Below are 22056 nucleotides of genomic sequence, written 5' to 3' on the forward strand. Positions count from 1 at the left end.
GAGATTTCCTCTAGCATCGTTAAATAAAAAAAATAATTTTCTCGCCTGGTCTCAGAAATAAAGATGTTTTCTTTCTCAAAATAAACACAATATCAAAAATAAGTACATTTGCAATTATATAAATAAGCGCCCTGCGCTATTTCCTTTAAATTAAATTATACTATAAGTTACTTATAAGTGATCCAGTCACACACATCATCACCGAAGGATGACAATGCCTCACTGGCGGTGCACCACAGCTGATAGATAACATATACTCCCACCAAATATTGGTGCAGTGCCAGTGTTCTTTCTTGCCCAGCTGCCTCAGCAAAATGTCATTGTATATTTACTATACATATTTATATATCGCCACATATTAATAAATTGACCCCATAGTCTCTTGAAACAAAACTAAAATTTTGCTCCTTTATAAATCACTTATGAGACCTCACCATGAATATGCAGTTATAGTGTGTGGGCAAATATACCAAAAGAATTTCTTGAAACTGGAGAGAGTACAGGGTTGGGCAACCATATTAATAAGGTATATTGTATAGCTAATTTAGAGGAAATGTTATCAGAACTAGATTTATTTATACTTTGAAAGAGAAAATTAAGGGAGAGATATGATCAAAGTGTATTAATATATTAATGGCCCCTAAGAAAAAATCTCTGCAACCTGTTCAGTTTAAGGTCTGAACAGATGAGACAAGAACACCACTTGTGACTGGAATAAAACTAGGGATGTGCACCGGCGACTTTTGGCGTCTCGTGTTTTGTGTTTTGGATTCGGATTTTCGCGATGTTTTGGGTTCGGATTTGTTTCGCAAAACACCTGCCGAAAGGTTTTGGTTCGGATTTAAGGTTTTGGATTCAGATTTTTTTTGAAAAAAGCATAAAAAGTTCAAAAATCAAGTTTTTGGGCTTATTTTCACTCCTACGCTATTATTAACCTCAATAACATTTAATAACAAGCATCAACTGGTCTTAATCGCACCAAAAAAGGTACCTGGACTGCGTAGAGGAGTGGTCACCACAATATAATTTAAAAACCCTGAACTTGTATGATTCGTACCAATAAATGTATCTGGACTGCGTAGAGGAGTGGGTCACCACAATATAATTTAAAAACCCTGAACTTGTATGATTCGCACCAATAAATGTATCTGGACTGCGTAGAGGAGTGGGTCACCACAATATAATAAGAAAACCATCAACTGGTCTGAATCGCACCAAAAAATGTACCTGGACTGCGTAGAGGAGTGGTCACTCACCACAATATAAATTAAAAACCCTGAACTTGTATGAATCGCACCAATAAATGTATCTGGACTGCGTAGAGGAGTGGTCACCACAATATAATTAATAAAAAACCCTCCATGGCTCTGAATTTCCAAAAAAAAAATTCTGGACTGTGTAGTGGGGTAGCCCCGGTACTAAATTTGATACCTGGGCCACAATACCTTCTCCAAGTTCCAAGTGTAGTGTTTATAACATATTAACACTACACTAATTCTAGCACGTCAAACCCTCTTGTTTTAAATAATGACAGGGCATTTAACTTTTGATTACATTTTTTGAATTTGTTGACATTTTCTTTTACTTTTTGAACATGGCAAACGACTGTTGAATGGTCACATAATGCCAAAAAAATAGTTGCAAGATGGAATTGTCCTTGGGCCCTCCCACCCACCCTTATGTTGTTGAAATAGGACATGCACACTTTAACAAACCAATCATTTCAGCGACAGGGCCTACCAAACAACTGTGGCTGAAATGATTGGTTTGTTTGGGCCCCCACACCAAAATAACAATTCATCTCTCCCTGTACAAACTAAACAGGCTCTACTGAGGAAAGATGTCATCCTCATCCTCAACCTCTGATTCCTCTCCCCTTACAGTGTGTACTTCCTCCTCCTCACACATTATCAATTCGTCCCCGCTGGACTCCACAACCACAGGTCCCTCTGTACTATCTGGAGGGCAGTGCTGTACTTCATTGAGGAATTGATTATTCATTTTTATAAACATAATTTTTTCAACGTTGTGAGGAAGCAACCTCCTTCGCCGCTCACTGACCAGGTTCCCCGCTGCACTAAAAACTCTTTCCGAGTACACACTGGACGGGGGACAACTCAGGTAAAATAGAGCCAGTTTGTACAGTGGCTTCCAAACTGCCTTTTTTTCTTGCCAGTAACAATATGGACTGTCTGACATGTCTATTTGGATGGTGTCAGCAAAATAATCCTCCACCATTTTTTCAATTGTGACAGCATCCAATGCAGCGACAGTAGACATGTTTGCAATGGTTGGCAGGTCCTTCAGTCCGGACCAGATGTTATCAGCATCCCCGCCAGCGGCTCTTTTAGGAAAACTGAGCTTTTTCCTCGCAGCCATAGATGTGGAAGAAAATGAGGGTGGAGCTGTTGGCATGTCACGGTCCTCTTCAGAGGACAATCTCCTGACCAGAGGGTCTTTGCACTGCTGTAGACTTGTGTCCGCCGGAAACAGAGACACAGCATACGCTTTAAACCGAGGATCGAGCACGGTGGCCAGAATGTATTCCTCTGACTTTAAAAGAGTGACCACCCTCGGATCCTGGCAAAGCGTACGAAGGGCTTCATCCACAAGAGCTACATGCTTTGATGGATCGCAATGCTTTACCAGCTCCTCTCTCACTTTCTCCAGCTGCTTCTGCAACAGCCTGAGCAGAGGAATGACCTGACTCAAGCTGGCAGTGTCGGAACTGACTTCTCGTGTGGCAAGTTCAAACGGCTGGAGAACCTTGCACAACACGGAAATCAGTCTCCACTGCGCTTGACTCAAGCGCATCTCCACTCCTTTGCCTATGTCGTAGGTGGCTGTGTAGGCCTGAATGGCCTTTTGCTGCTCCTCCATCCTCTGCAGCATATAGAGGGTGGAGTTCCAGCGCGTCACAACCTCTTGTTTGAGGTGATGGCAGGGCAGGTTCATGCTTTTTTGATGTGCCTCTAGTTTGCGGTAGGCACTGGCTGAATGCCGAAAGTGTCCAGCAATTTTGCGCGCCACCGCAAGCATCTCCTACACACCCCTATCACTCTTGAGGTAATGCTGCACCACCAAATTAATGGTGTGTGCAAAACATGGGACGTGCTGGAAATTGCCCATATTTAATGCCCGCACAATGTTACTGGCATTGTCTGACACCACAAATCCCCATGAGAGTCTAAGTGGGGTAAGCCACTGTGAGATAATTTCCCTCAGTTTCTCTAATATGTTGTCAGCATTGTGCCTCTTATTAAAGCCTGTAATACACAATGTTGCCTGCCTTTGCACGAGCAGCCATTTTGTAGATGCTGCTACTGATGCAGCTGTTGCTGCGGAAGGCGATGCATCTACCCAGTGAGCTGTCACAGTCATATAGTCCTTTGTTTGCCCAGAACCACTTGTCCACATGTCCGTGGTTAAGTGGACAGTGGGTACAACCGCATTTTTCAGAGCACTGAGGACACTTGATCGTACTTCTCTGTACATTTTTGGTATCGCCTGCCTAGTGAAGTGGAATCTCGACGGGATTTGGTACCGGGGACACAATACCTCCATCAACCCTCTAAATCCCACTCCACTGATGGCGGACACCGGGCGCACGTCTAACACCAACATTGCAGTTACAGCCGCAGTTATACACTTTGCAATAGGGTGACTATTATCGTATTTTGTGGTCATGGCAAATGACTGTTGGACGGTCAATTGTTTTGTGAAAGACTTAGCGGTCTTACGACTTCCCCTCTGGGAAGATGACCGACTAACAGCAGCAACAGCAGCAGTGGCAGTAGTAGGCGTACCGCTGCAGGATTCCTTGGATGAATCCCGTATTGGAGAGGACTCAGTCTGGCTGCTGACTTGGGCTGCAGGACTCAATCTGATGGAGATCGTGGAGGAAGTTGACGAGGAGGGTGTTGCTGGTGTGTATCCAACTGGACCACGGGATTTAGGTGTCCTTGTACCGATGACGGTCCTAGCCCCAGTTCCTGAACTAACCACTGAACTATGAAGGTTATTCAGGTGACGTATAAGGGAGGATGTCCCTAGGTGGGCAAGATCCTTACCCCTGCTTATTTGAGCTTTACATAAGCTACATATGGCCATACATTGGTTGTCCGGATTTGGATAAAAATAACTCCAGACCGAAGAGGTGCATTTTTTGGTCTTCTGACCAGGCATGACGATGGGCTTTTTCATCCCATGGACATCAGCTGTTTCCCCCCCTGGTGCCTCATTTTCAATAACCACATCACCATCCTCATCATCAAGTTCCTCCACAGCGCCAGCTACATCATCAATAGCCTCCTCCCGAGCCACCTCTTCCCGTACAGTGATGGGAAGGTCAGGCGTGACAACCACCAACACCCTTGGACTCGCCTTGGGGATTTGTGATAATTTCTCTTTAGAAGTCAGAGTTGTTTGCTGTTTTGTTGCTGACAGCATAACTCTCTTCAATTTTTTGTTGGGGGGGAGGAGGAGGAGGGCTAAGATCCTTGGGTGAAGATGGACCACTAGTCATGAACACGGGCCAGGGCCTAAGCCGTTCCTTGCCACTACGTGTCGTAAATGGCATATTGCCAACTTTACGTTTCTCCTCAGATGATTTTAAGTTTCTCTTTTTGCTACTTTTTGAGAACTTGGGCTTTTTGGATTTTACATGCCCTGTACTAGGCGATTGGGCATCGGGCTTGGAAGACGACGTTGATGGCATTTCATCGTCTATGTCATAACTAGTGGCAGCAGCTTCAGCATTAGGAGGAAGTGGGTCTTGATCTTTCCCTACTTTATCCTCCAAATTTTTGCTCTCCATTATATGTAGCACAAGATACTGCAGAATGTGTGAACTTGGTAATATTGCAGTACCAATGAGCTTATACTGCATGATTGGTTTTGCAAATTTTGATGTAATTTAATTTTTTTTTGTATTTTTTTTTTATCATTTTTTTAAAAAATTTTAAACACTTGGGAATATTGGGGAAATAACTATGCCCTTAGAAGCACAGAGCACGGGACACAGGACCACTGGACTGAACAGGACACAGCACACAGGACCCAGCAGCACCACTGAACTCAAAATTGACAGAGCACAGCACACAGCACCACTGGACTGATACTGCAGAATGTGTGAACTTTGTAATATTGCAGCAGTACCACTGGACTTTTACTGCTGAATGTGTGAACTTGGTAATATTGCAGTACCAATGGGCTTATACTGCAGGATTGGTTTGGCAAATTTTGTTGTAATTAAAAAAAAATGTAATTAGTTTTTTGTATTTTTTTTTTATTAACTTTTTTTAAATTTTTTAAACACTTGGGAATATTGGGAAAATAACTATGCCCTTGAAGCACAGAGCACGGGACACAGGACCCCTGGACTGAACAGGACACAGCACACAGGACCCAGCAGCACCACTGAACTCAAAATTGACAGAGCACAGCACACAGCACCACTGGACTGATACTGCAGAACACAGCACAGCACAGAACTAAACAGCACAGCACAGAACTAAACAGCACAGCACGAGATCTACCAGAACAGAGGACCACCTAACACACCCTCCCTCTACCCTGATCAATGCCCAAGTGAAGATGGCGGCAACTAGCGGGGAATTTATAGGTTCCGAGTATCGCGAGATCCGACAGCGGGATTATGACTTAGAGCCTCGAGTTCAAGTTTTCATTTGGCGCCAATACCCGGATCTGTCTCGGATCCGACTCGGATCGGAAAGGTTCGGGTGGGCTCGGATTCACAAAATCCGAGTGCGCTCATCTCTAAATAAAACTGATTTAATCTCCAGCTGCAAAGTTTGTTTTTTTGTTTGCTTTTTTTAAGAGCTTTAAAACTGGAATTCAGTCTGACAAAAACTTGTATTGGCAAACACTGTAGATAAATTTAACAAAAGACAGAAAATGTCTGTAACGTATTGGTAATAAGGCTGCTGGCATTAATAACTAGAGATGGTCACTGACCCCCGTGTTTTGGTTTTGGATTCGGTTTTGGATCTGGTTTACCGTCGTGTTTTGGTTTTGGTTTTGCAAAACCGCCATTGCGTGTTTTGGTTTTGGTTTTGTTTTGCTGTTTTGTTCCAACTGTTTTAGAGATAAGTAATCTAATTGTAGAGGTAATAAATCATCCATCCTACTAGGTAGGGGGTGTTTGCGGCGTCTGAAGACTTTTTTTATTTTTCTTCAAGCAAGCACAAAGATTCGGGAACTTACAAATATGGGCCCTTTCTGGGCGAAGTGTTCCTGTTTTTCAACAATCGTTTTTGGAAGTATAAAATGGCAGGGACTGGGGCAAGCCGTCAAGATGGAGGTATAAATATTAAGGGACTGGGACAAGCCAGGACGTTGGTAAGAAGAAAGAAGACATCATTGGTAAGTATTTGGGTTTTTATTATTTTTAATAAATAGATGTGGTAAAAAAGAGGGTGGTTAGTGTCTTTATTGTGTGTTGTTTTTTTTTAATAAATATATGTGGTTTTTATGAGGGACTTGTGGTTTTGTAAACTTTTTTCTTTGTGGAACTACAGGGCCCAGCAAGCCAGGGATGTCAAGGCATGTTGGCACTTGTGGTTCTCCAAGTGCCAACATGCCCTGGCTGCTGTGAGTATGCTGGTGCTTGTAGTTATACAAGCAACAGCATGCACACAGTTTTTAGGGCAACCTGGCTAGCTGGGACTTTTAGTTCCACAAACAAAATTGGTGTCAGTTGTTTTTTTTTAACCCTTTACCACTGTATTACCCTACTACCCACAGCCCAGGGGTAGTAGGAAGAGCCCTAGTGCTATCAGCACTGGGCTGGTTCTTTCTAGGGGTGGGGCCCGCTCGTTTTTTTTGGCGGACCCCACTCCCTAGGGAATCCAGCCCAGCGCTGAACAGCCTAGGGTTGGTTAGTCATTATGGCAGGGGGACCCCTGCCGCGCGTCCCACTGCTATAGTGCCGCCAACCCTGGCTGATTTGCCTAGTGCTGCTAAAGTGAAAATCGGGGGAAGGACCCCACGCAAAATTTTTCCCCGATTTTTACGGGACCAGCACTAGTCAGGCAGCACTAGGGTTAAGCATAAATAGCAGGGGGACCCCATGCTTTTTTTTTTTTTTACTTTTATCTATTCTTTAACTTTTTTACACTGCCAGGGCAGTGTAACAGTGATGTGTTGATACAACACGCTGCTATCAAGCAGCTTGTTGTATCTGGTGTGTTTAGAAGCAAACTCTCCTGAGTTTGCTAACTCGCAGCTTTATACATTGGAGACTTGTATAGCTGCAGTGGCAAACAGTGGTGAGTTTGATCTCTGGCGATTTTGCAAGTAGCGATTTTGACAGAAGCAGAACTCTGGCGATTTTGTATGAAAACTCAGCTTCATACATCGGCGAGTTTCAACTCTCCCGAGTAAATCGCTGGAGTTGCAAAATCGCAGCTTGATACATTTACCCCCAGGACTGGTGACAGAACCTGGTTGCTCATTCTGATGTGGACTGCTTTGAATCCATTCTGAGCGCAAAGCACTTGTAGTGGTAAAAATTATTTGGTAGATACTGCTGACAGATATGACTTTTGACAGCCAGAAATATTGATGCACAATTAGGGAGGACAACCCAAAAGCACTGGGGAGTGCTAAAAATTAGTTGGTAGATACTGCTGACAGATATGACTTTTGACAGCCAGAAATATTTATGCACAATTATGGGGAACACCCCAAAAGCACTGAGGAGTGCTAAAAATTAGTTGGTAGATGCTGCTGACAGATATGACTTTTGACAGCCAGAAATATTTATGCACAATTAGGGAGGACACCCTAAAAGCACTGGGGAGTGCTAAAAATTAGTTGGTAGATACTGCTGACAGATATGACTTTTGATAGTCAGAAATATTTATGCACAATTATGGGGGACACCCCAAAAGCACTGTGGAGTGCTACAAATTAGTTGGTAGATACTGCTGACAGATATGACTTTTGACAGCCAGAAATATTTATGCACAATTATGGGGGACACCCCAAAAGCACTGAGGAGTGCTAAAAATTAGTTGGTAGATACTGCTGTCAGATATGACTTTTGACAGCCAGAAATATTTATGCACAATTATGGGGGACACCCCAAAAGCACTGGGGAGTGCCAAATATTAAAAAATAATAATAAACCTCTATCCTCCTCTCTTCTCTAGCGATTTTTGTTAGAGCAATTGCAAGAAGAATATTGGATTCTCTGTCCCTGCTCTAATCAGCCTGTGACTACACCCTGCTCTCTCCCTCTGTCAAATGGCGATGGATTGCTGTGGAGGCGTGTATTTATAATGTTGAAGTATCGCGAGAACCGAGCCCCGAGATCTGACGACGTCACAATGACGTTCAGCCTCAATTTGGATTCGGAGCGGGCGGGAGAGTACCGAGCTACTCAGCTCGGTACTCGGATAGGCAAAGTTCGGGTGGGTTCGGTTCTCAGGGAACCGGACCCGCCCATCTCTATTAATAGCACATTCTAGTATGTTGATCTATGGAATTGTCTGATCGCCAGTATTGGGTCAGAAAGTTTCTTTTCCTTTTTAACCCTTTTAATGTCACCACTGTAAGTTACTGATCCCCACCATTCTTATTCTTTCTAAGCTACTGACTTCCATGTCCCACTGCAGGTCGGTAGAATTTACATTACTAACTTTTACTGTAGGTAGATAACTGTGTAATGATACTCCCCCGATTCCCTGCAGCTTTTGTTTATTTTTGTTTTTTAACATTAGAAAAAATGTTTCATGGGCGCTTCATGTAATAGCACAGTGCCTTTTAACTAAACAAAAGCCTCAACTTCGGGAAACTCCTTTTGACCCCAGAGCCCACATAATCTCGGTTGGGCTCCAGTTGTTTCCATTATATTGCGATCTCTAATTAACATTAATCTTTGGCTTAAAGGAGACCGCAGCTATTTTGGAGGATGGTATACAAGATAAAAATAATGTGAAATAAGTAAAGTATATATATAATACCGAATAAAGGTGAGATCAAAATATTAGTTTCCACAGCACATTAAAAGAATATATAGTTTGATATATAGACCTAGCATTTACTTGGCTTTAAAGTTTGACCCAGCAAATACTTGACTTTACATTAAGATACAAGATTAATAATAAAAATGCTCAGCTAAGCTTTCTAACATTTACATATCTTCTTGTATACTGCATAGTGCTATTACAAAAAGTAGAGTGCAGTACTATTACAGTTGTACTGTACAAAATACATGAAACCATTTAAATGTCAGAGAATCTCTTCCACTATTTTGGGCCTATTTATCAATATATATATATATATATTGCGATACAGCTGGTTGTCTATTGCTGCTTATTGCAGCAATAGATAACCACATATGGCCATAATTTGTCAATAAAATCTAGAGTGGTAGCTGACCATTGCTTTGCATGGGGAAATTTTTGCTGGAAATTAGTTTTTTTGCACTTCAATAAATACAGCCCTTAATCTTGTATTCTGTATCTGCTGGTCATGTAGCTAATGATGAGAAATTGATTTCTCCGAGCACAGATATAAAATAGGAATAAACATACACCTCTATGCTCCATGGCTCTAGGAAGCTGCAAGCATAGAAGTTCTTCTATCTGTACTATTCTATCACTATTACCCCCAACACATGGACACTACACAGGGGTGGGTGTGTGTGTATCAGCATTTCTCCCCCTCCACCTGCTGACACGGGGAACGTCATATTGAACCCCATCACCAAATGGTAGCTTATGCAGAGGGTAGTCACTGCTACTGGTCTGTGATCAGAGAAATTAGTAATTTTGTCAAGGGGGGCAGTATGAAGGGCATTGGAAAGAGAATGGTGGGGATCAGAAAAAAAGGATATGAGGAACAGGGTGGTGTGCCTCTCTGTCTTTCTATCTAGTTGGGAGATTAAGAACTGACTTTTTTGTTTAAAATTTTCTATTTGAAGCATACTACCCAGCAATTGTAAACCAGAATCTATACTACTAACTTATATGGTAGTACCATGTAAGCTGTGAAATAAAACAAAACAAGTAAAGGAAGTTTTATAATGACAAATATTATAACACAAGGCAAGCTGTTAACGCTACTTTAAAAAGGCATGATTACTATGGATACTTAACATACATACTAAATTTTATGCTTGGTAATTTCTAAATTCTATATTTCTTCAGGTAAAACTCACACAAGGAACTAATGTACTTTATTGGAGGACCGCAGCTTTTTATGTGGGGCGTATCTCCCCAAAACCTGTGTTGTTGAGGAACATACAAATCACAGGTATAGTTTATGGTTATATATCACATTTTGGATAGTGTAAAAGAACTTCATAGTGTGTACTGTACATAGCACCCTGAGTTTTAGGTGATATACACTAATTTGGCATTTCTCTTTGAAAGGTGCTGCCTATACCTCGGAATGTTTCCCGTGCAAGCCGGGCACATTTGCACCCAACAATGGTACTTCGGTCTGTAAAATCTGTCCTGAAAACACATTTTCAAATCGAGGGGCTTCCACCTGCATTTCCTGCGAATCTGATAAGTATTCAGGTAAACTGATAACAGCAAAAGTTGCACAAAAAACTATAATTTTGTCTTCAAAAGTAAGCATAAACCTGAATATAACTTGTCATTTTGCCACAAAAATAAATCTGTTATAAATTAATTCTGTAACACAAATATTACTCCTTATTTACATAATCCATCTTTTGTTGTTATGAAATAGATTTTTTGTTTGCTACAATATACTTTTTTTAAAACATAATCCATTGTGCTATAAAATGGTTAATACAGGCATAAAAAAACAATTTTATGTCTTCTAATAGTTATATTGTGATCCTCAAATAATTTTGTGTTACAAAAATGCTTTTATACTGCACAGTTGATTTGTTTCAGAAAATAAAGGTTTAAAGCACAAATTGAGCATATTGCAAGAAATTAACTAGACTGGTAACTCTACCTACAACTGTGCATTAGCAACAGACATTATATATAATTGTCTTATACTAAATATAAATGAACCTTCCAGGATCACTCTGACCGTTTTGAGGCCCATAAATCATATTATCCCTCTACAACAGGGACAGGGAGTTATGCTGCAAGAATACTCTTCTCTTTTACTCATATTAATTTTATACAGATAATACTTAGTGGGGGTCAGGGTCATGGACAGGGCCGGACTGGGACTAAAAATCAGCCCTGGCATTTAAAGTACACACGCCCACCTCAGTTCCAGCAGGAAAGGAACTATGTGCCGCCGCGCAGCAGCGGCGCCGAAAAGGGCGTGACCACATTGTGTTGTGGGTGTGGCCAACATGGGGCATTGATACATACATTATAATAAAACATTACATTCATCACGCCCTCCCAGCCACATCACACCATCCCCCCAGGCACATTATGACACCCCCAGCCCACTGTACATATCTATGCTACTGGTGCTGCTGACATCCATAAGGTGGGAACTTCTTGTAGAGTGAGCAGGGAAGCTCTTAGTCTCACTAGATTAATACATTTCATGAGACTTAGAGCTCCACGGCTTGCTCTGCTGGTTGTGTCCTGTCCGGGACTGTGAGCAACTATCAGATTCCTCCTGCTGACCAGAACTGGATTAAGGCTCAGGGGCCCAGGGCAAATAAGACAGGGGGGCTCCTATGATGTAGTATGGTTATTAGACACATTTTCTGTTAGGTGCACGCAGTTCTGCCTTCACAAGCAGTACAGTGTGAAGCAGGACATATCTCCCAACTGACCTTGAAGTCAGACCAAATCCTGACTAAGTGGGACAGCCACCCACCAAATTCAGGACAGTTGGCAGACTGTCCTGGTCTCTCCTAACTGTCTTGTCACTTTAACCAATTGTGGCTGCTGGTGTCTTTAGATCAGTTGCTGCTTGTCCTGGAATGTTGGGGGCCCTATTTGGAAAAAAAATGAGTACATGAAATTTAGAAAACTCCAACCAGCCCTGGTGTTAAATGAATATAGCACCCATGTTTTAAAATTAGGCCTCCCTCCAGCCCCAACATTAAAATAATAGTATTCACATTTGATAAATACATCTATTTCCCTCCCTCCAAACAACCCCAGAAAGAAATTAAACATACACTGGCCCCCACACACATACTATAGTCTTACAAGGTATGTCTATTAAATAATGAGACTGATTAAATAATTCACCTTTATTTATTGGTATTACAAATTTAATGTTTGTCCCCTTCAATTTACTCCCCATTTGCACTAATACATCGCTGTAGTCTTGTTTTGCACTGGACGAAGGCATGGAGCAAATCAATTTCTGTCATTTGTTTCAACATATCTGCAGTTTTCTTCTTTACAGCATCAACTGACTCAAAATGTGTTCCTTTAAGCACTGATTTAAATTTTGGGAAAAGACAAAAAATCGCAAGGTGCTAACTCGGGCGAATATGGAGGATGTTCAAGTAATGTGTCGGTCAAATACTACTTCACAGAAAGTGCTGTGTGAGCAGGCGCATTGTCCTGGTGAAGAAAGAAACCATTTTTCCACAGTTATGGCCGTTTCTTTCTGACTCTTTTTGTCAGCTTTTGCAAAACTTCCTTATAATAATGCTGATTAACTAGTGTGCCTTCTGGAACCAATTCTTCCAAAATTACACCCTTAATATCGAAAAAAAACAATGAGCATTGCTTTCAATTTTGACTTGCTTTGACAAGCTTTTTTCATTCTTGGTGATGACGATGTTTTCCAGTGCATTGACTGTCTTTTGGTTTCAGCATCGTACTGGAAGATCCAGGTCTCATCACAAGTGACTACTTTATGAAACAGGTTTGGATCTGTGTCAAGTTGCTGCAGAATGTCAACACAACATTCCTTGCGACGTTCTTTTTGCTCTGGTGTGAGAACCCTTGGGACCATCTTTGCACAAACTTTCATCATGTTAAGATCCTCACGCAAAATTTTCCATACGTGTCTTTGTCAATGTTCTCGGATTCAGCTATCATTCAAACACTGAGTTGGCGGTCTTTTCGAACAATCTGACTGATTTTTTCTACATTTTCTTCGGTTTTTGAAGTGCAAGGTCGTACAGGGTGTTCATCATCTTCGACATTCTCACGTCCCTCGCTAAATCTTTTTTGCCACTGAAACACAGGCGCATTCCCATAGGCCGTAATAAGCATTTGAAAACATTCTGTTGGTGTTTTGTGCAATTTTACTAAAAATTTCAAATTGACACGTTGTTCAACTTTTAAACTTTAAACATTTTTTCGGCACTCTACAGAAAACACAACCAAACTAAATGGCGACTCACAATCAACTGAACGTCATAGAGTGTTGCAGCTTGTCATGCAGGTTCAGACCGGTTCAAGGTTACTACGTATGCACTTATAACCAGTTCGGACTGCTTTGTTTACTAGGTGGAATCACAGTCTCGTTATTTAATAGACATACCTCGTACACTGGCCCCTACACACATACTATAGTCATACACTGGCCCCCACACACATACTATAGTCATACACTGGCCCACACACACATACTATAGTCATACACTGGCCCACACATACATACTATAGTCATACACTGGCTCACACACACAAACTATACTCATTCACTGGCCCAAACACAAATACTATAGTCTTACATTAACCCGCACACACATACTATAGTCTTTCACTGGCCCGCACACACATACTATAGTCTTACACTGGCCCACACACACATACTATAGTCTTACACTGGCCCACACACACATACTATAGTCATACACTGGCCCACACATACATACTATAGTCATACACTGGCTCACACACACAAACTATAGTCATTCACTGGCCCAAACACAAATACTATAGTCTTACATTAACCCGCACACACATACTATAGTCTTTCACTGGCCCGCACACACATACTATAGTCTTACACTGGCCCGTACACACATACTATAGTCTTACACTGGCCCACACACACATACTATAGTCTTACACAGGCCCACACACACACACTATAGTCATACACTGGCCCCCACACACATACTATAGACATACACTGTCCCACACACATACTATTGTCGTACACTGTCCCACACATACACACATACTATAGTCATGCACCAGCCCACACACACATACTATATTTACGCTGTCACACACACTATATTCATACCCTGTCACACACACATACATACTATAGTTACACTGTCACACACATACACACACTATATTCATACCCTGTCACACACACATACATACTATAGTTACACTGTCACACACACAATATTCACTATAGTGACAAGCTGCGTGAGAGAGAGGGGGAATGCTGGGTCCCGGCGCCGCGCGGATTGGTCACTATAGTGACAAGCTACGTGAAAGAGAGGGAGAATGCTGGGTCCCGGCGCCGCGCGGCTTGGTGAGTTTATGTTTTTTTTTTTTTTTTTCTGGCTTTCCCGCGGCTGAGGGGACAGAGTGAGAGGGATCGTGGCAGAGTATAGGGGACAGCATGACAGAGGCCAGAAGAGGGGACAGCGTGACAGAGGGAGAGGAGGGGGAACAGAGGACAGAGGAGGGGGACAGCGTGACAGAGGGCAGAGGAGGGGGACAGATGTCAGAGGAGGGGGACAGCGTGACAGAGGGCAGAGGAGGGGGACAGTGTGACAGAGGCCAGAGGAGGGGGACAGAGGCCAGAGGAGGGGGACAGTGTGGCAGAGGAGGGGGACAGTGTGGCAGAGGAGGGGGACAGTGTGGCAGAGGAGGGGGACAGAGGGCAGAGGAGGGGAACAGTGTGACAGAGGCCAGAGGAGGGGACAGCGTGACAGAGGCCAGAGGAGGGGGACAGAGGCCAGAGAAGGGGACAGCATGACAGAGGGCAGAGGAGACGGGGCAGCAGGACAGAGGCCAGAGGAGGGGGACAGCGTGACAGAGGGCAGAGGAGCGGGACAGAGGCCAGAGGAGGGGGACAGTGTGACAGAGGGAGAGGAGGGGGACAGTGTGACAAAGGAGGGGGACAGCATGACAGAGGCCAGAAAAGGTGGACAGAGGCCAGAGGAGGGGACAGCGTGACAGAGGGCAGAGGAGAGTGGGCAGCGTGACAGAGGGCAGAGGAGAGGGGGCAGCATGACAGAGGCCAGAGGAGGGGAACAGCGTGACAGAGGGCAGAGGAGGGGGACAGTGTGACAGAGGGCAGAGGAGGGGGGCAGAGGAGGGGGACAGTGTGACAGAGGCCAGAGGAGGGGGACAGAGGCCAGAGGAGGAGGACAGTGTGGTAGAGGAGGGGGACAGTGTGGCAGAGGAGGGGGACAGAGGGCAGAGGAGGGGAACAGTGTGACAGAGGCCAGAGGAGGGGACAGCGTGACAGATGCCAGAGGAGGGGGACAGAAGCCAGAGAAGGGGACAGCATGACAGAGGGCAGAGGAGACGGGGCAGCAGGACAGAGGCCAGAGGAGGGGGACAGCGTGACAGAGGGCAGAGGAGCGGGACAGAGGCCAGAGGAGGGGGACAGTGTGACAGAGGGAGAGGAGGGGGACAGTTTGACAAAGGAGGGGGACAGCATGACAGAGGCCAGAAAAGGTGGACAGAGGCGAGAGGAGGGGACAGTGTGACAGAGGGCAGAGGAGAGTGGGCAGCGTGACAGAGGGCAGAGGAGAGGGGGCAGCATGACAGAGGCCAGAGGAGGGGGACAGTGTGACAGAGGGCAGAGGAGGGGGGCAGAGGAGGGGGACAGTGTGACAGAGGCCAGAGGAGGGTGACAGGGGGCAGTGAGAGGGGGAAGCGTGAGAGAGGGCAGAGGGGGCAGTGTGAGAGAGGGCAGAGGGGGCAGCATGAGAGGGGGCAGCGTGAGAGGTGGCAGAGTGACTGGATGCAGAGGGGGCAGGGTGTCTGGATGTAGAGGGGGCATTTTTGCTTAAAACTAAATAAGTATTTCTGTCCTGACCTAAATACTTATTACATTTTTTTTGACCCACCTACTTCTAAAACAGGACTGCTCAGTAATTATTTTGGAGCGGTGCCTTGAAAAAATTATGCAGACTCTAAGGGTGCCGCAAACTGCAAAAGTTTGGGAACCACTGTGCTACACTGAACATGAGAAGCAATGTGTAATGTGTAATGGTGAAGCAAAAGCACAATATGAAGATTTTATAGCCAGAGCTTCGAACGTCTTTGAAATGGCCTGTCCCACTGCAAACTTAATTAGCTAGGAATTTTGCAGTGATTTTGCATATCTGTAGTTGCCCTGCAACTAGTGTACATGCTTCCTTCATGTTTACATAGTAAAGGCATGCATGTGAATTAGCTGCAGTGTAGCATGTTTATGTTATGTCATATTTTAAACTGGATCTGTGGCTCCCATGTAAAATAAAAAGAATTGAGATATAGCACTGAAATTATGTCAATAATCCCTCAACTCCCTGCTGCATTGTTTGCTTCCTGTTTGAAATGGGAGAAATACATACAGTAAGTGAAGTAAAGGAAAACAGGAGTTCAATATAAAAATATTTGAGAATATTGTCACGAACGCCCAGTCTGTCTCAGATACAGCAATCTGAAACAGCTGGCTGTGACTGGAGTTACCTTGGTCAATTGCCAATGAATACACCTTTTCTGCCACCACAAAGGATTTACTATGGACTCCTTACGTTCATCAAAACCACTTATTAATTTTACACATTTAAATCACATACACATGTAGCATGAACCTCACTTGTCTTCATAAGTTCACAAAGAATCACTGAGAATATGCAAGATTAAAAGTATTTAATTTGAAAAATGTTTCCAAGGCTTAAATATAAAACAGTTAATAACAAGACATACAAAATAAGTTTCTGAAATCAAATAGTAAATAAAACCGGAGTCACTAACTTACTAATTTAATACGTGAGAGAAGTACGCTTTGAGAAAGATGGCACACTTCAACCAAGATACTGTATGTCTCCTCTTTAGAAATGCACACCTTACCAGGTCAGGCAACGTATTTAACTTCTTACACTGCTCTCACCTCCACACCTTTGTAATGTAGCTCTTTCAATGTCAGGGCAAGTTGATTCTCAGAATGACACAGGGCTCTCCAACTGAGTTATTTATCCCCAGGGCTGCCATCAGAAACTGTGGGGCCCAGTAATAATTAATCTGGCGGGGCCCCCCCTCCCCTCCCCATACATGCGCCCCCTCCCCATACATGTGCCCCCCTCCCTCTTCACCATACATGCGCCCCCTATCCCTCAACACAGTACATTCATCCCCACTCCCTCATCACTGTAAATGTTCCCCTCCCCCCAAAAAAATGTCCCCCTCTCCTCTCCCTGCAAGCACAGTAAATGTCCCCCTCTCCTCTCCCCGCAAGCACAGTAAATGTCCCCCTCTCCTCTCCCCGCAAGCACAGTAAATGTCCCCCTCTCCTCTCCCCGCAAGCACAGTAAATGTCTCCCTCTCTATGAGCTGTGGTGCTGTGTGTGGTGGACAAGGGTTTTCTATGCACAGTATTTAGTTTTTTTACTTTCTCTGTTATGGTGGACACAGTACATAATAATATGTGTTTACTTACAGACCTGCACTTAGTTTACTCTATCTCTATCCTCCCCACACTGTGCTTGTTGGAAATCCTACAATAATCTTAGAGAAAGAAAGAAAATGCGGCTAATAGGGCACTCAAAAGGTCCTGGATATAATATAACATGCTAAAAAGCTTTAATGATATGCATTAATATAATACTCAAATTGCAAAAGAATGTATTTATTAAAAACAAAATTAGCGAAATAATTAAAAGAGAAAAATATGCTGAATCTGAAAAATATTAATGACTGTTAACATAGCGACAAATAGCCGCTAAAAGCACACAGCCCAGGCTCCTGTTAAGTAAACAAGTCCCCTTAGTAATTCTTTTTTGTGACATGATATATTCAATTAGCGATGGGGGAAGTTATTAGTTTAAATTAAGGTAACTGTCAATGGTAATTCTGTTGTTTTTAAGTCAAACCCTGCCTAAAAGTTTAATTATATAGCACGGAGTCGGCGGCGAGCTTGTCTCGCCGACGAGCGTTTCTCTAGTGTCTTTTTCAAGGCAGCCCGAGGCGATCCTTCTATTGGCTATTTATAGAAATAGGTCCACCCCCTTACTTGCATCATACCTAGCGACGCTTGGGGACAACCGTTCTTACCACATGTTTGTAACTACGAATTGAAAATGCTGAATGTTTCATTTCCAGCAAATGAGAAGAAGGTAAATATCAAGGCATTGAAATTATAATGAAAATTAAATGACAGGAAAGTTGCAAAGCATTAGAACTATAATGTGAGGCTTTAAAGGGTCCTCACATTTAGAGGAATGGAACATATGTGAGCGATCCAGTAAAAAATAAAAATAAAAAAATAAAAAATGCAAACCTGATCACCCTGAAGTCAATGGATAATTTCTATAAAACGTTTTCAGCAGTAATATATTACCCTTAGAAAGACATATCAATCTATATAAATCCTAATATTCCATAAATATAAAATGTAGATAGAAGAGAAAAATTAAATAAACCTATTAATACTATACAGTGCCCTATAGCGAACAACTAAATTAATTATTAACAAAATTACCCTAGTGAAGAAAATAAATAAGAGATACATTAGCACATCTGCCTAATGTATCATAATATCCATACCCTTAATCCTACCATTATCACACAATAAATCAAAAGGACATATTACATCCTATATTGAATGAATAATATACATATAGAAATTAACACTACAAATTAATATTGAAGTGAAACTACCAAGTGACAAAATAATAGGACAAACCCCATATAAAATATAGATAGTGTGAACTAATGGCTTAAGATGAGTGCCTTCAAGTAAAATAAAATTACTTACACTGTCCAGAATGAAACAGAAGTTGCTTGATGCAGGCTGGTCACATGTTCAAATGGGCGGATCCAACATTCCCCTGCGATCTCTGCTGTGTCCTCCCCAGCGTCCTGGCTGCTGCTGCTGCTGCTGTGAGCCTGGCAGTGACAGGCAGCTGTCAAACGTGGATCGGAGATGAAATTCGCGTTTTACAGCTGCCTGACACTGCCAGGCTCACAGCAGCAGCAGCAGCAGGGACGCTGGGGAGGACACAGCAGTGATGAAATAGCTCATCGGTGGTCAGCGGGCCCCCTGGTGAGCCTGGGCCCCATACATCAGTACCCCCTGTACCCCCCTGATGGCGGCCCTGTTTATCCCTGAGATTTATGTCTGGCATCTCACAGGGCATGATTCTCACCTCTGCTCTGCTTGAGTGGCCGGACTATTTACACAACTCTGGAGCTCTCAGAGATGTTATCTGTCTAGCCTCCTTACTTTCAAAAGACTTTTGGCACTTGCATAGGTCACTGGTGTCAGTCAGTAAAGCACACTTTACTAACAAGGTTACATAAAGTATACACATTGTCATACATGAAAATTCAAGGAAAATAACAATCAGTGATTAAACATAATACATAATCATCACAAATGTATTAATCGAAGTTATGCAGTTTTCTCATAACAATTGCTGTAGCGGAACTCCAGAGAGTGAATATCAGCTGGCCTGAGAGCATCCCAGTATGCCACAGGTATTTCCAACAATTGCTTTATGCATTTCACACAAGAACATGCTTCTTTGATAGGTGGCAGATAGCATTAGCATCTTTTTTCAACAAATGAGTCACATCCCCTTTAGTATGGGGTTAGATGAGTATGTTTCAGTCATATTAATATAAAACATGATGTTTCCATGTGTCTATAGTTCCTGGCTCTGCATCTTGTTTTCCTCGTCCGCCATGCACAGATAAGGATTATTTCTACACGCACACTCTGTGTGATACCAATGGAAAGGTAAAAATGGACTATGATTTTGCTACAAAATAAAGCATGTCCACAAATAGGAATCTTAAAGCAATATTTTCTATTTTTCACTTGTAGACGCAGCTGATGTACAAATGGATTGAGCCTAAAATATGCAGTAACACTGTGGAAGGAGCGAAGGACCTGCCAATGTCAGGTGTTAAGATAAAGTGTCCACCCTGTAATCCAGGATTCTATCAGACAAACTCCAGTACCTGTGAGACGTGCCCCCATGGTACCTTTTCAAATGGAACAAGTAAGTCCTTTTTATAGTTTTCACAGTAAGACTGATTTTTTTCAGTGGAGGTGCTCATTTAGGTTAATTATGAATTATTATTTTTTAATCATCTTTTGCTACATTACACTTTACACAGATTTCAGCGGGAAAAATCCTGATTTTAGGTCCCTGTCCCGCTGTCTTGCCGGGGACATATTTGTCCCGCGAGTGGGAATGTTGGGGAAAAGGAGGTATTTAATGGGCAGCCCTTTGAGGATGTGGTAACGCCACCTGTCCAGCTGCTATTGACAGACATGTTGGAAGGTGTGAAATTTTCAGCTTTTGTGTGTATGCATAGGATTACTCTCAATGATGGTTATATATGCATAATGGCGAGGTGCATTTGCATATTAGTGTTAAGACCCCTTTGGTGGTGTGTGACCATATACAGTTCTTTGCCTCAACTAGCTGTGGGTATGGGCAAATAAAGACCAGAACCCCCCTCCAAATACACTGGTGTTTTAACAAAAGTTGAGTAGATTGGACACTAATGGTGCAAAATGGTGGTGCAGTGCAAATACATTATAAAATTGGGTGCCAGGCCATCTCAGTTCAAATATGATGAAAAACTTTATTTATGCTCTCCGTCCAGCACATAATCATGACTGTTACCAGCACATCTTCTCCTTACTCTACATGCACAGTACTTAGTTACAGCAATCTCAGTGTCAGTTACAGCAATCTCAATGTCACACACCAGTTGCTAGGAGCAGTAGTGCCATGATTACTCATATACACCACAGCCTTTCCTAGATTTTCATGTTTCCAGGCAAACAGGATTCTCATATATCTCCAGCATAAATCATCCACAATATCCAGGGACTCTCCAGCGCTTTCCCCTCAATAGATTTATTCTGGGTGCTTCTTACAACACCATCCCAGTATCCAGAGACTTTCTTTTGATAGCCACGCTGCCTGCCCCTTCACTATATGGTGGCACTTTACAAGGGAGCCCTTTCTATGGGTGCCTTTAAAATGGGGTTTACATTTGAGAAAACTCTCCACATGGTGAGGTTCTTTCCTCTCAAAAATATAATCTGCTCCACATGGTTCCCTTCTACACTCCCAGGGTGCTGACACTCCCCACAAACCCAAGCGTAATGGTTGCTTTCTCTTAGTTATTGGGGATATTAAAACCCCACATTACAATTTTCAGATATGAACCATTGGAGATAAAATACATTGTTCACTTTTAAGTTGACTTTGAACTGAAGTTCTACTTTCCTAATGTACTACAGGTAGAAAAAGCTCCTCTTGTACTATTAGTGTTCTGATGGGATCTCCTACAGGTCATAAAATTTGGAATTAAAGCATCTGACTTACCATGACATCAATGGCCCTGCACCTGCCCACAGTACATGTCTTTACAGCACCTTTGTAATGATTTCACTCAAACTTTGCATACTTAGTTAAAGAAGCACCTCCCTCCTAACACTGCTGTAGAGGAGCAAAAGAGAGAATGTTACATAAATAGCGAGGTTGTGAAGACACAGTTCCATCAAGTTCAACTTTCTTAAATTCAAATTGTCAAGTCTAAACACATCAGTTATTTAATTTACAGTGGATATAAAAAGTATACACACCCTTATTGAAATTGCAGTTGTTTGTGACGTAAAGGCTGAAATTAAGATAAATCATGTCAGACCTTTTTCCACCTGGTAATGTGACCTTGCCACCAACAAAATTCAAATGAAGAACAAATAGACAATTTGTAGGAAAAATTGCATATGAGTGAACACAATTACATAACTGTTGCTGTGTTCAGAGTTAACCCATCATATTCAAAATCATGTTCAAAGGTAATTTGCATGCACATGCCTTCAATGAAAGTGATTTTGATTAACCCCAAATATGGGTCAACTGTAGGATTTCCTTGCATTTTTCTTGGTTACATCCTACTATTATAGCTACAGTCCGCAAGTGGGTCTCAAAACATTTACGGCTTCTCATTGTTG

General features: G+C 42.6%; 1 protein-coding gene across 5 annotated transcripts in view; it reads left to right on the plus strand.

Annotated features, from left to right (window-relative positions):
- ELAPOR1 (endosome-lysosome associated apoptosis and autophagy regulator 1) overlaps positions 1-22056 on the plus strand; it is a 298128-nt gene that overhangs the window by 167389 nt on the left and 108683 nt on the right. For all 5 annotated transcript variants that reach the window (XR_012688102.1, XM_075195584.1, XM_075195585.1 and 2 more), the window contains 4 exons: positions 10176-10281; positions 10401-10550; positions 19727-19815; positions 19903-20080. Coding sequence is in view for 4 of the 5 variants with exons in the window: in XM_075195584.1 (XP_075051685.1) it covers positions 10176-10281; positions 10401-10550; positions 19727-19815; positions 19903-20080 (523 nt within the window). In the remaining variant the exon portion in view is untranslated. The remainder of the gene's footprint in view (positions 1-10175; positions 10282-10400; positions 10551-19726; positions 19816-19902; positions 20081-22056) is intronic.

This window comes from Mixophyes fleayi, chromosome 2, assembly GCF_038048845.1.
Source record: "Mixophyes fleayi isolate aMixFle1 chromosome 2, aMixFle1.hap1, whole genome shotgun sequence".
Lineage (NCBI taxonomy): Eukaryota > Metazoa > Chordata > Amphibia > Anura > Limnodynastidae > Mixophyes > Mixophyes fleayi.